This window comes from Lacerta agilis, chromosome 10 (assembly GCF_009819535.1).
Source record: "Lacerta agilis isolate rLacAgi1 chromosome 10, rLacAgi1.pri, whole genome shotgun sequence".
NCBI classification, from domain to species: Eukaryota; Metazoa; Chordata; class Lepidosauria; order Squamata; family Lacertidae; genus Lacerta; species Lacerta agilis.
The window spans coordinates 17,182,422-17,197,976 of NC_046321.1; the positions used below are offsets into that span (position 1 = coordinate 17,182,422).

Below are 15,555 nucleotides of genomic sequence, written 5' to 3' on the forward strand. Positions count from 1 at the left end.
TTGGAAACTTGCGCTTGCCCCCCTGCCAGATGTTGCTAGAGTACAGTTTTCATAACCCTTGGCTGTTGGCCATGCTAGCTGAGCCCAATGGGAATTGAAGTCCAGCAACCTCTGCAGGGCCACATGCTGCCCCACCCCTGATCTAGAGCAGGGTTTCCCAAACTTGGACCTCCAGCTGTTGTTGGACTACAACTCCCATCATCTCTAGGCAGCAGGACCAGTGGCCAGGGACGATGGGAACTGTAGTCCAAAAACAGCTGGAGACCCAAGTTCGGGATATCATGATCTAGAGCAATGTTCTTCAACCTCAGGTCCCCAGATGTTGCTGGACTACAGCTCCCATCATCTCTCACCATTAGCCTAAGCTGGCTGGGAATGATGGGAGTTGTACTCCAAGTGCTATTAAGTATAGAAAGAGAATATGGGAATGAAAATTTATTTCAACACAAGTCACCTTCAACTGTATTGCTTTAAATACTTTTATTTTACCCATCAGCCCCAGCCAGCATTGGCAATGGTCAGTGATTATGGGAGTTGTAGTCCCATCTGGAGTACATCTGTAATAATAATAATATATTTATACCCCAAACCACTCTGGGCGGCTCCCAACAGAATATTAAAAACACGATAAAACACCAAGCATTAAAAACTTCCCTAAACAGAGCTGCCTTCAGATGTCTTCTAAAAGTCAGGCAGTTGTTTATTTCCTTGACATCTGTTAGGAGGGTGTTCCACAGGATGTGTGCCACTACCGAGAAGGCCTTCTGCCTGGTTCCCTGTAACTTCACTTCTCTCAGTGAGGGAACCACCAGAAGGCCCTCGGAGCTGGATCTCAGTGTCTGGGCTGAATGATGGGGGTGGAGATGCTCCTTCAGGTATACTGGGCCGAGGCTGTTTAGGGCTTTAAAAGTCAGCACCAACACTTTGAATTGTGCTCGGAAATGTATTGGGAGTCAATGTAGGTCTTTCAGGACCAGTGTTATGTGGTCTCAGCGGCCACTCCCAGTCATCAGTCTAGCTGCAGGTTCTCCATCCCTGACACAGATCACAGGAGCATCAAGCTGGTGGTCAGTATCGTTCAGGTAACCCGGCCCCAGGTTGTGAAGGATATTGCACTGATGCTCCATGGCAAATGTGAATACATTTTCTTGAAGGGGACCATAGGGCTATTTCTATGGGTCTGGAAGGATGTGATGGGCCAGTGATAGGAGCAAACATGGCCCAAAACATGTCTGAGCCCAGTGCTTCTAGGCACACTTTCGTAAAAGTAAACAGGATTGCGATATCTTCACTGAATTGTTTTCACAAGTGAAATGAATTAAAATGAAAAGGGGAAGTAAATAAACAAAATACCTGGTGGTGTACAAAACATCGGCGAATGCTTACTGAAAGGATACTCTGTGAGGAACCAGAACATTTTGAGATGAATCATTTAAAAATTAAGCTGACACTGTTCTTCTAATCCAAAGTAAATACCTCCTGCCTTAGTAAAGTCTATGGGTACATCTTGTGCACTTGGAATGTCAACATATCCAGCTGTTGTAAGCAAGGAAGCTGTGGTGTGAACTTTTGAGCGTGTCCCTGAGTTTGTCTCTCACTTCTCTTCCAGCTTGAGAATTTGATTGTTGTAAGCATAACAGTGGAGGGGCGAAAGGCAGCACTGACCTTTTGAAGGTGGGATGGATTACAGAGTCCCCGGGGCAGTGATCAATGGAGAAATACCTGCACAAGCCTCTGGGGAGAAGAAGAAGAAGAAGAAGCAAGAAGCAAGAGATCAAACACTAGAACGCGACCACTGGAACAACAAAATGGAATATGTGCTCTCTGTAGCAGGAGAAATCATCGGCTTGGGGAACGTCTGGCGGTTCCCTTATCTCTGCTACAAGAACGGTGGTGGTAAGTGCAGCTCTTGCCTAGCAAATTTGCATCCCATCTGCTAGATGTCTCAACTGTGTCACTTTCCCATTGATCGCAAGAGTACCTGCACACTCAGGTATGCGTCCTGCAGTTGCATACAATGGGGGATGGGTGGGAGGGAAACAATAATGCCAGCTGAAGCAAGCCAAGTGCCAGCTTTTTTCAGCATACGAAATGTTTTGCAAAGTTTATGCCATTGATCTTCACAGCACTCTTATGTGGTAGGTTAGGGTGAGAGAGAAAGAGGAACTTGCACAAAACCACCTAAGAGCTTCCTCTTCAAACCCCAGCACAAGGGTGTGTGTGTGTGTGTGTGTGTGTGTGTGAAACTTAAGATGCAGCCAGCGACTTGCACAATTTTCTCCCGAAAACAATTTGTGTCCTTGAGAGCTAAGTGTCAAACCACACACAACATGAGATCTCCTGACATTACGAAAAAGAACAAATAAATAAATATCCATGCAACTATGAAGGCCTTTCTTTCTTTCTTTTTTGACTGAAGCAATGGTGCTGAGGTGAACTTTTCCCTCTCATGTCGTTTTCCACTCCCACCCCATCAAAAAAAGAAAAAAGGAGGTACACATAGACCATGCTTAAAGCATGGAAAGCAGAAATAGGCAAACTAACCCCATCCCCACTAATTCCCCTGGCACACCACCCATTATTCCACCACCCCATTATTCCACCTCCAGATAAAAACCTGGCAAACCAAAGGCCTATATCGCCTAACAGACTTCTATAAAAATAACAAACTCTTGTCAACACAAGAATTACAAGACAAACTAGAAGGCAACCAAATGCCTTGGTTAACACACCACCAATTACATGCCCTCTTAAACAATCCAGTAGTAAAATCAGCAGCAACTAGAAGCAACCTTCAAAAACCTCTTCCTAACAACAAAGGGACATGGCAAAGGGATGGTATCCGCAATATACAAAATACTACTCCAAAATCCCATGAACCCGCTAGACGTAATCAAAAAACAATGGGAGGATGACATAGGCTATGAGATTAACCCCACTCAGTGGACCAGAATGTGGTCTAACCTCCCTTTAATTCCATATCAACGAAAAGGAAAGAACTTACTCTGGAACTCACCTACAGGTGGTACCTAACACCAAGGAAATTAGCGCTAATACGCCTGGGAACCTCACCAAAATGCTGGAGAGGGTGTACCTCCACAGGCACATACCTTCACATGTGGTGGGAATGCCCCAAAATCCAACTATTCTGGACAACAGCCATACGAGAAATATGTCAAATAACTAAGCAAGTATTAGAAATCACCCCAGAATTGGCTCTGTTGAACATCTTCCAAGATAATAATGCCCACTCACATCATAAAGAACTCATAACCCACCTACTCTCTGTAACCAGAAACATCATAACCAGACACTGGAGAGACCTGACAGGAGTAAGCATGGACCAATGGTACCAAATAGTATGGGAAACAGCCTTACTAGAAAAAATAACCAATAAACTGAAACTGACACGGGGACAAATAGAAAAATATGCCTTCACCCCAGTATGGCTCCCCTTTATCACATACACAGCCCAACAAGACAATGACAAGAATCCACCAACAGCATATGAATCAATACGGCTAACCTGATTCAAGAACACCCACCCACCCCACTCACACACGAAAACAAAGTTCAGCACAGCCAATCACAAACAAACAACCACTCCCTAGGCCAACCCCAACTTCTCTCACCACCAAAGGAACACAAGCGAATAGCAAAGAGAACCTGCACAAATGACACTGACACAAACCCCCACATATACATTAAGTAAAATAGAAACATCGCCCCCTGACCCCACCCCCACCCACCATGGCCCCCTCCACCTTTCCCTCCTTTTTCTTCCTAATGTGACCCTAATGTCTCAACAAATGAAACTGACCTATGGAAAATGTAACTTGAAAAAAGAGACATTGCACATACCTTTGTAAACAAACAAAATACTTAATAATAATAATAATAATAATAATAATAATAATAATAATAATAAATAGCAGCTATTACCCCTACAAGCAGAAACAAAATGGACAAAGTTGAATTCAACCAAGTCCTACTCAGAGTAGACCCACTAAAATGGATAAACCTAAGTTAGTCATGTTTGTTTACTTCAGTGGGCCTACTTTGAATAAGGACTAGCATTGAATATCATCCATACGTTCCTTTCCAACCAAACCTTGTGCTGATTAACATTCTATGGCCTTTAAATGTGTTTGTGGGAGAGGAGTTATTGGTTTGTTTTTGCTCATGTCATGTGCGCACGCCACACGGCTTGCGCCGTGATGCAAGCACAGTGCACTGCATGCGCACATCATGGCAGGATGTTGAGGGCTCCCCCTAGCTGGCGCCCCTGTGTCCCAGTCTGCAAGTAACAGACTTAACTGTGGCTTCACGGCTTCTTTCCTCACTCATGCAAAAGAAGCGAAAGGGCTGCATCTGTGTGCCCAGAGCTCATTAGTATTTATGAAGCCTGGTTTTGATTGTGCAAGCATGGCTACTGGCTTCCTGTCCCTCTATGGATGCTTAATTTACAAAGCGAGTCTAGGATGACTGCTTTGTATAACTGAAATGGTGCCGAAATGGTTGCTGTACTTATTTTCCATGCTTGAATTGATCTGTTTCAGAAAGCACATTCTGCATTCCATGGCCATTTTCTCCTACTGCTTTTTTCTCTACGCTGTGTCCTCTTGTCTGTCAGTCTCACTCACAAATGTCCATAGAGAACAATCCCTCATGCATCTGAAGTGGACGTGTGTCCACGAAAGCTCGTGCCATAACACATTAGCTAGACTTTAAGCTGCTACAGGACTTTTATTGTAAAAAAACCAACCATCCCACTAATCTTGACAAGAGCCTGGAAAGCCAGGCGGAGTTATTGCTATATTGAGGGAAGAGGGACTAAAAACCTGGCTATAACATTATGGTTCTGTAATAAGGTTACCAGACATCCCCGTTTCCTGGGGACAGTCCCCGGATTTACAAATCAGTCCCCATACAAAATCCATTGAAGTTGAAAAGTGTCCCCGGATTCATCGAAAAAAAATCTGGTAGCCTTACTCTGTAATGGGTTAGCATCCCAAAAATGACCCCCAAGTACTGGTTCCCCTCTCCTCCTCCCTTCCTCTGTTGGGAGCTCCAACTAGTCAAATTAGTAGAAACAGTTCCTTGCATGAAGGAAGAAATTATTTTGTGTTCCCACTAAAGGCAGGGCTTTCCCCCTTCCCTTACCCATCTTTTGGAATGAGAGGACAGCGTGACTCCTTTCCACAACAATACAATTTTGCCTCACATGGTGCATAGTCCTAAAATGTACTGAAGAGAGTTGCCAAGATGTCTTCTTTTACTCTGTTCTTAGAAAGCTCTCTCTCTCACACACGCTTGTTTACTTGTGGGTAAAGATGAGGGAGAAATTTGATCCAGGACACATTTATAGGAGAACCTACCTAACCCACACTTTCTGAAACAACGTGCAAACCAAAAGACAGTAAGATCTACGCTTCTCCAAATTTTGCCAGGGACATACTAGGTTAAAACGTGCATAAAATGTATATATTTGTGAAAACAACATATAAGCATGTGCAGGATTAGGGAAAAAATAATTTGTAAAAATGTGTATTTTAGGGGAAGTTGCATACAAATGTATACACTGGAAGAGTTACAGGTGGGTAGCCGTGTTGGTCTGCCATAGTCAAAACAAAATCGAAAATTCTTTCTAGTAGCACCTTAGAGACCAACTGAGTTTGTTCCTGGTATGAGCTTTCGGGTATCTGAAGAAGTGTGCATGCACACGAAAGCTCATACCAGGAACAAACTCAGTTGGTCTCTAAGGTGCTACTAGAAAGAATTTTCGATTTTGTTTTTACACTGGAAGAAATTCACACTACAATGCTGACAAATTTTTCAGGAGATCTTTTTAAAAAAAAAATCGCAAAGGTAGAGAAATGAATTTAAGATGGGGAAATGAGGTACTGAAAGAAACTGAAATTGACATATTCTCCCATCTGTCCTTGTGCGGTATTCAAAATGATGTAGGCAAGGGGTGGAGAGACTTGTTATGAGTCTCACGGTGATGTCACAACAAGACACGCATGAAACCATCACCCACAAAACAAAATATGTTGGGGCGAGAGAAAGCGGGTCCTCCATTAAAGAGGGCACGTGTTGCGGTGCGATCTGGCGAACTGACCCCGTGTTGTGGGTGGGTAATCCTGGAACAGCCACAACCCCTGATAGGTGGGTCCCACGTCGTTTGGGTGCCTTGAAGAAGCAGCAACGTGGGACCTATATAAACCCATGCGAGGCTTACGAGCTTCCTCTTTGGGGGTTTCACATCGGAACACCCGCCCACCTCTCCCTATATTTAGGGCTTGTGCTTGACCTTGCTATGCCGTCATGTGTCGCCTGCTTTTGGGGAAGGGGCACGGTAGGAATTTTCCCCACTTGGCTGATTGGCTGGTGCCATTTGGGTTTCACCTGCTGCGTAGTCACAACTTGTAAGTTGCGGATAGGCTCTGGTTCAGGTGACAGAAGTGGCACATGATGTGGCCACGCCTATGCAATGAAGGATATTCCGGTAGAGGAATCCAGGGACTCACTGGTTTGGTGATACCCGGAAGGGGTTCAGTCCTCGCCTAAGTCCAGGGCACATCAGGGCGGCTGATTGGTGCTCCTTCCATCAGCTGTCCCTGGTCTTCATCCTTGGCTGTCCTATGAACGTGGCTCTGGGACAGCGCTGCCTACATGGGTGCAGGGAGATAGTCGAACGAGAACCTATGCAACCACTCACTTGATTGTAATCAATAAAGTTGTGGCCTAAATTCTGCCAAAAACCAAACCAAATATCTGACTCCTGTGTGAATTTATTTTGGGGAAAGGTAAAAGGTCTAAACACACAATTACCGGTAGTTTTCCAGCAACTTGTGTTAAGATGCTTGTGCTAGTAAACTAAATTTCCCCTCACAATGGAAGCATGTACCAGAGAACATTATATACCGGTAGGTGGGTTAGTAAGGGACATCATTCGCTGCCATACCTGCTAAAAAAAACGGGCCCATGGTCTTCTTTTTATGTTAAAAAAAAATAAAGTCAAGAAAACATTTTCGTCTCTCTTTATAGTAGTACCACTGGTGTGATAAGTTGCAGTTTGGAGATAACAGGAGTTCATCTCAACCAGCTCCACTGAAGTAAAAAGTGCAGTAATTGTCTTAGTAAGATTTTAAATCCAAAGAGTTGTATAATATGAATACAGAAGTTCTTCTCTTCAGTTAAGATAATTTATAGGCTTTTGCAGTATAAGAACCTATTTTAATAACGTTTCCTTTTAAACACTTAAACTCAACATGAGTCATCTGCCACAGATACCCTCTGCGCTGGTGTGTGGGTTATGTATGTGTTCTGGAAAAAATTACCTAGAGACCTATTTGGGAATTGTTCTCCTTGTTTGGTTTGATAATTATTTACTTAATCTGACTTTGTGGAAGCTTGTAGAAAAACAGGTTAGAAGGACTTGGTACTTGTAAGAGTTATCGGTGAGTAGATTTATGAACTCTGTTCTGAAATCTTTTGGATTTGCCTTAGAGGCCCAACCTAAACCGCTTTCCCACCCTGACAGCGTGAAGGGGATTAGCTACTTCCATGCCGGCTTTCCTTTTTGTTTCTCTTTCTGCTTGAGAATTTTGTTTTTGAGGAGGGATTAGAGGGGAGGCTTGTTGTTGTTTTTTTGAGGCTGGAATGTTCCTAAACTTGGGTTAGCCAACAACCCTATGCATGTTTACTAAGAAGCCCCATTGTTACTTCGGGAACAGGCAACATGGCGCACTTCAGATGTTGCTCAACTATCAACTACGCTAACTCCCATCAACCCCACTACGATGGCCAATGGTCAGGGATGATTTCAATATTTATTTTAAACCATTTTAATACTGCTTAATATATAAAATTTCTCTTGGTGATGCATATCCTCTAACACCTTGATGGCAAAATCCAAGACACAATATTCCCAGACGCCATCTTCCTGTTTTTTCTCAAGGGAATGTTGGCCGTTTTGGATGTCTTGATCTCGTGCACCACAATCCCACCCCCTGAAAAAGAGCTTTTTTTCAGGCACGGTGTTCCAAAATGTGTATTTTTTGGTCACTGCACAAAATCACAGCGTCAGGAAATAATCGTGGTGTGCAATTGCGTGAGATCATGGCATCCAAAATGGCCAACATTCTCTCGCGACAAAAGAAAAACCACGGGATGTCTTTTGATTTTTCTAGGACACTTTTGGGGTATGGTGATGTACAACAAATTAAACCAAACCAAAGCAATTATTACAAAATATACAATGCAACCATCAATACAAATTGGAAATCAATACAATAGTAATAAATATATACTGGTAGCAATACTGTAATTGAATACTGATGATGGATGCTCCTGTACACTCAACCACTCTGAGGAGTTTTATTTCTTTTTTTTTTTACAGTCAAGTGGTATATAAATTTTATTAAATAAAGAAGTAGCAAACCTCCCCTTCATATCATGCTGCTTTAAATGTATGGTGTTGAATGTGGCCCTAGTCCCTCTGCCTTCTACCTCCCAGCCCCATAGACACCAGCCACCACTGACACTCAGCTCCAACTTGACATACACGTGAATCTTGCTATTGGTTCCATTCCTTGTTCCTTTAAAAAATGACCCGGCATCATGTTTTAATTGGACCCTGGATTTCTCTTTCAGCAAGAAAAAGGAATCATCTTTCAGCTGGTATTCTTGACTAAACTGAATGGTACATGCCCTTTTAGCACAAAAAGCAATGAAAAACATGGAGGATACCAGCCCAGTTTCTGCTGTCAGGCTTAGTAAAGCACCCTCCTTTACTATTGGATAGGAACAGAGGAAGGCAGCCAGAGGAGTGACCTCACCTCCCTCTACCCCCAGGGTCTGAAAGCTCACTGCTTCCATAGCAGGCACAGCCTCCTGCCATGCCAGCTTGGTATGGACTTCAGTCAAAGGGCAGGGAGCCCAGTAGAGCCTGCTAAGAGCTGGAACCGTTAAAGGGATTTAGGAGCAAATTAAAGTTAATTGTGATTTTCCAGTCAGTTAAATATTGGCTTGATCCTGGAACGGATGGAGGTGTTGAAAGTGGCTAGCAATTAACGCCAAGGAGCAGAGTCTGCATCTGTCCAAACCTGGACACAAAAGGCATTAGAATTGATTTAATTCCTTCCTGTTTCAGTCAAAATGTTAGTCATGGGTTGCATCTACAGTAGCGTTGAGTAGTGCAACTCATCAGTGCAAAAAATTCTGCTTGCTCAATTGGACTTGGCCTGCTTCCCGTTCATGCTTCCAACCCTCCAGACTAGATTTGGGAAGGACATGGGGTGGAAAGGGGGGGTGGGGTGGAGAGTCTTGTTGCAGAAATCTTTGCATTGATGGGGCGTGTTAGTTGGATACTGCCCCATATGTCACAGAGGGGCACCAGTTTGAATGTTGCTGAATAGGTTGGTGCTACTGTGATAAGCATCTTTTGACTGCTTTAATGCTGGGCCAGCATCAAATATTAACACCATTTGATATTACACGACAACTACTGACTGCTGTCTAATATTAACTATGGTCAGCTGTAAAAAATAACTTGCAAGATATCCTTGGATGGCAGCAGTCAAGCACTGTTGAGTATGGAATACCATGTTGTATCAAGTACCAAACATTATCCTGGTATCAAATAGTGAAGCGAGTATTGTATGTAAAATATAGATATCCAATCCTGAGTAAGTATCTGGCAAACGATAAGAGTATTCCAAGAATATCTTCAATATGTTCAAAGTTCACAGAGCAAAATATTGTGGAGAATAGTTGGGAGCAGATTCATTTGGGCTCTTAAGACTAATGAATGGATAGGCTTGCTTTTGTGCAGAGGGTTAAGTTAGACAGTGTTTTTGTTCCACAGCTGACTCTGTGATGTTAGTGAACTCATTTTTTTAATGCAATTTGTCTGTAATCAAATACAATCAAAGTTGCATTTGTTTCATCCTGATCAAAGGATTGAACCTTCTTGTTCTGCTATGAAGTAATCAAAACCCTATTTGTTGTAGTCTGAGCTTTCTTTCTAAAAACCATGCTAAACCTGCTCACTGGGCCATTGGGTCAATGTGTCCACAAGCTCAACATTTTGCTGGCAGAACCCCGGAGAAGTGTATTGTTATTGGTTGGCCCAAACCCAAGGGATGATCTTCAAACACCTCTGAGGGTCAAACTTCTGTACTTCAATTGTGTGGTTAGCAAACATATCTTTTTAAATAATAATAATAATAATAATAATAATAATAATAATACTATAATAATAATTCAGTTTGGTTTTCTTAATATAACAAATGAACAACAAAAACACAAACATTTGCAGAAATAAATAAATAAATGCCCCCCCCTCTTTGTCATCACCATAGCTTCCTGTTTTGAAAGCCTGAGCATCTAACACCTCTGTGTTTCTGAACCTGTAGGTGCTTTCTTCATCCCCTACCTCATCTTCCTTTTCACCTGCGGAATCCCAGTATTCTTCCTGGAGACGGCACTTGGGCAGTACACCAGCCAGGGAGGTGTCACTTCCTGGCGGAGGCTGTGCCCTCTTTTTGAAGGTGAGTTGGGTATGATGTTTGCTAGAAAGTCTGTTCCACCTTTTGCATGAAAGGAGCTATTTTACACAGGGCATCAACAGGATTTTCTGGGGCTGGTACACTTACATGTAGATTGGACCTTCTGCCTCGCTTCCAAAAGGGGACAATATTTACATAACATTTCCATACACTTTGTATCATGTGAAGATCTTTATGCTCTGTGGCCGGTGGGGTGGAGGGCCCTAGCATAAATTAGAGGCCATGCTCAAGTAAAAAAGATGTCTGATGGACAGAATGTGAACAGGTAAATCCTTTGCCTCCCTGCGCACCCACAAGATTCAGCCGGGGGTGTCAGCATTCACATGCTGATGTCAACATTTGCCCAATTTTGGATGTTTGCCGTAGCATTAGCATCAGATCATCGTGCATCGGCACTATTTTGGGTTTTAAACGACTATGTCTCTTGCAACAGCAGCACCGCCTGCTTCTTGAAGCTTGAGAGTGATACCTGTCAGTGGAAAATTCAGGTGCCCCTCAGTTGTTACAAAGATCACTGTTGTGGAGGCAACAGAATGTGGCTGAAGTGACCGCAGGAATCTCAATTTTTATAAAAGAGGAAAATTAACATGATGAAAACAGAAGCTCAGGTTGCACATTAGCTGAAAGAAAATGTTAAATGCGGATGTTTACTGATTACAAGAAAGGATCTACCAGGTTGGGGGAAATTGTATAAATGCAGTGCCAATCTGCATGGGGTGGGTGCTAATCAAAGATCTTCCTCCTTTTTTTTTGTTTTGCTCTGTAAAATGCATGCTTATGTCTACTTTTTATGTTTTTATGTTTGTTTTAAATCAAAGATTCCCTCACTCTCTTCCGGTTGGGGTAAGGTCTGTTGGGAATCTGAGATGAGATACCCACATAGCAGAAGTTGCCTCCAGATCCAGTCACCACACAGAGGCAGCTTAGAGTCCCAAATTGTCTACTGCTGCAGAAGATAAGGCTTCAGTAATACAGTTCTGGATGCTGAGATATATATATATACAGGATGTAGCATATACAGCTACAGACACATACAAGTACAAAGCATATCTGTTGCTCCAGCAATTCAAGACGTAACGCCGACTCCCTTCACAAGACTGACCCGGACACACAACACACCCTGGCCCAGATGAGCTGGCATGCATCAATCCCTTACATAGACGACCCTGGGCCATTGCCATAGCAACTGGCTTGGCTGGCCTTGCACATTTGGCCTTTTCTAATATATAGGGTGATTTGTGCTCATGTAGGAAATTAACACCTTCCTCATGCCCAGTTCCTCCAACAAGGGCTGCTGTACCAAAATTAAGACATAAGGCACACTTTGGAACTAGTGTAAAGTAACAGAGAAAAGTGGGAGCCTCTACTTGTTTTCCTGTAGAATTGTAAGATTCTAGAATATATGACACCTGGGAAATGTAAAGTGCATAAACAGGTACAGGGAAAATTTTAAAAGTAAGTGGAAATGAAACCAAGTGGAAGACATGGTGAATGAAAGGAACACCCAGATTGGTGAATGGAGCACCTGAGAAAATGGGAAAGAAAAGTTGATGTATCCTGCAATGAGAATGCATCCCCTATGGGGGTTTTATGAAAATTGTGGATTAGGGCAGGCGTCTCCAATCAGCCTCAGCCAGTATGGCGAATAGTCTGTTTTGAATCCCCTATCCTTCAGATTCAGTGGATGATACCCTCTTCCCCCAAGTTCTAGTATAATGGAACACTTCACTTTCTGATCAGATGTTTGCATGATTTTAAGGTTACTCAGAATCTGGATCAAATGGAAAGTTGAGGCTAAAAGGTTCCTGGGTAATTAGGGACTCTTGATTTATTTCTGCTTCATTCCAGGACAAATTACTGTGTTAATCACAGCCTGGCAGTTAGCTCAGGTAGGTAGAAGTGGATGGAGAGTTCATTGTTCGCTGTAACATTGTAAGCTAAGGGCTGTTGGAATTTCTTGCTCATGTAAACAAAGGCAGTTGTTTCATTGCAATCAACAACAACTGATAGCCAGCTGACTTTAGCAAAGGGAACTTCAAGTCCTGGGGGTCAAGTGCAGTCCCTCAGGACTCTCCTCAGGTCACACACCACCCCAAGGGGCCAAATACTCCTTTGCCTAGCTGGAATGAACCCTTGAAACCCTTGCTTGCATGGAAGGAGAATGGAGAGGGGTGTTATATGGTGCGTAAGTGCGTGCGCTTGTGTTTGTGTATAGAAACCACTGACTTTTTCAACTGGCTTGCCCACCACTGGGATGCAACCCAGGGCAGATGTACTATGAAACTTAAGAATCTTAAATTTCAGAGCCTTTAATCCCAGAGGGGCCCCAGAAGCAACTTAATTCATGCATGTATATAACATTTCCCTAATTCTCACCCCCTCCCAATAACTTGAAAACTACAAGACATGGGAAATATTTATTCACTGCAGTGACTTTGACATGTGAGATAATCCAGCATGGCAATTTTAATCAAGATCTGAGATATCGTAGTTATTATTACTATTATTATTATTAAAATAATTGTGGGGATCTGTCGTGGAACAACCCCACTGAAGAGGATAATTGAGTGGTTACTGAGACCTCGTTGCTGGTTGCAAAGGGGGCCCCATAACAGTTTGAGCTTCAGGGCCCCCCAAATGTAGGTGCAACCCTGAAAAAACAAAACCACCCTGGCTTTATTACTCCAATTAATTTTCTTTAAATCCCCCCCTTGTTTCTTTTATTCACTCTGCAGGAATTGGTTATGCTTCCCAGGTGATTGTTGTACTACTTAATTTCTATTACATTATTGTTCTGGCCTGGGCCTTGTTTTACCTCTTCAGCTCATTCACCATAGACCTTCCATGGGGCAGCTGTGATCATGAGTGGAACACAGGTAATCTGGAGTCCTTCCCTTGCTGTTCTGCAAGATGCTTAGTATTACTTTGTGCTGATTTCCCCCCTGCTAGCAATAACCATCTATAGTACTTCAATTTCCGTCGTGGCTTCAACCCTTTGGAACTCCCTGTCCAGGGAGATCTGCATGGCCACTGAAATATACTTGGAGTCGAGTGTGAATTTCATGCTCTTTATTCAGCTCGTAGTAGCAAAGAATGAGTCTTTCCCCAAAATGTCTGCTATATATACATTATTTACACAATTGGCCTCACATGATTGGCTCATTCCGGGCTGCTCCTATAGGCCAATCAGGTTGTGGATTCACTTCCTCCAGAAGCCTGATTGGCTGCTCCTGCAGGCCAATCGGGTCGCTGATTCACTTCCACCTAGAGCTGGATTGGGTGGCTCCTGTGGACCAATCAGACTGCTGCATTCTGGATCCTATTGTTCTAGGATTCAGCTCAGTACATAACAGCCACGCTCTTATTCTTCTGCCCCGCGCAGCATATGCCCTCTGTGTGCATTAAACACAAAGTTCTACCCACTTTTGACAAGGCAGTGCAGTCTGCCTTGCCTTGCCTTCTCTCCATTACATGTGGACACAGATATTGTTGCAGATGACGGGCTCAACTTTAGCCCTAGCCCCACACAGGATTGCTATCCGGGGGACGGGACGGGACCACCTCTGAACTAGCTGTAGTCTTGAGCTGTACAGTGCTGAACTCCATGGGCTCTGAAACAAACAAGAGTAGCCAATCTTGCCTCATCCTTTTCGTACACATATAGGCTTGCCTGCCCAGTCACACTCATGAACAGCTATCTCAATCAGGTTTGGCGCCAAACTTTGGGGTGGGTGGGTTCAGCATGGTACTGATGTTGGGTACCTCACCACATGCTCGCCATCCTCCATCGCTTCCCAGAAGTGCTTCAGTGGTAGATGGGCCCCAATTTACTGGACACCGATCCGAGGCCTGCTCTCTGTAGGATCCTAGCCTCATGTGACACAGACTCCTTCTTTCCTGAGCATCCTATTGAGCTCTGCAGTTTTATTCCTGGTCTTTCTTTTCTTTTCTTTTTTTGAGGAAAGTGGATTAGTTGCATTTTGTGGGGATGTCTTCCAATTGTATGTTTTTACAGTTTCTGTCACTTGGGCCTGTCTTACAGAGAACTGTGTGGAATTCCAGAAGACAAACACTTCGCTAAATGTGTCGGCCGAAAATGCTACCTCTCCTGTCATAGAGTTTTGGGAGTAAGTGAAGATCCCTCCATTTTCAGGTTCCGGTTTCCGCAGCTATGACCAACCACCAGCCGCAGGAGTGTTCTTCTGCTGGACGTGCAAAGTCTAAAGATCTCAATAGCTCGCATTGCTAACTGAGAAAAGCATGAACTGTGGGAATGGAATCTTGGTCTCTGAGCATCTTGACTCTTAATTTGCGATTTAAATCAGTTAAATTCTGCACAAAGTGGAACGCAAATCTGGCCTTGGGTTTCTTGTCTATTCCTCACCTTTTGCATATTTTAAAAAAATGAATTATGTAAATTTCAATGCATACCTTACCTGTAGGATGCCTGCTCTTAATGTAAGGTCCACCCATCTTGTGGCAGCTTCTGTCTGCACCTTTGTATCTACTCAACAATGAGTCCCCTCCTCCTGATTCCAGGCACAAAAGCAATAATGGTTGTTTGCTCCCTTCTCATAGATCGATTGTACAAATACATAAATATAGATCTGTATATAAAATGGAAGAAGCAGTAAAGGAGGTGGCAGGAGAGGACCGGCACTGGAAATGACTCAGGAGCACATAATGTATGCTCCAGCACAGTGAGCACATGGCACCTGTATGGTTTCAGAAGCAGTGCAGGAGTGGCACTTTGTCATAATCCAATCCTGTTTTTCCTCCACACATGCATTTACACCTCTGCACTCCTTTGCCAGAGAGGACAATTAGGTCATTTCCATAGAAACCGCCCTTGCGTCTTCCTTTCTGAAATCAACTATCTGCGTCAAATACTTGGAGGTTATTCAAACGCCCAACACAAAAATCCACAAAGGAGCACTGGAAGAGTGTGGCTTCTTTGGCGAGAAAATTTGTTTCAACTCAT

At 43.4% G+C, this 15,555-nt stretch overlaps 1 protein-coding gene across 1 annotated transcript in view; it reads left to right on the forward strand.

Moving 5' to 3' along the window:
• The first annotated feature begins 1,191 nt into the window (after nt 1–1,191).
• LOC117054208 (sodium- and chloride-dependent GABA transporter 2-like) overlaps nt 1,192–15,555 on the forward strand; it is a 37,893-nt gene continuing 23,529 nt past the window's right edge. Inside the window, exons 1-4 of the mRNA XM_033162785.1 lie at nt 1,192–1,896; nt 10,422–10,556; nt 13,310–13,450; nt 14,617–14,701. Coding sequence (XP_033018676.1) covers nt 1,680–1,896; nt 10,422–10,556; nt 13,310–13,450; nt 14,617–14,701 — 578 coding nt within the window. The 5' untranslated portion in view covers nt 1,192–1,679. The remainder of the gene's footprint in view (nt 1,897–10,421; nt 10,557–13,309; nt 13,451–14,616; nt 14,702–15,555) is intronic.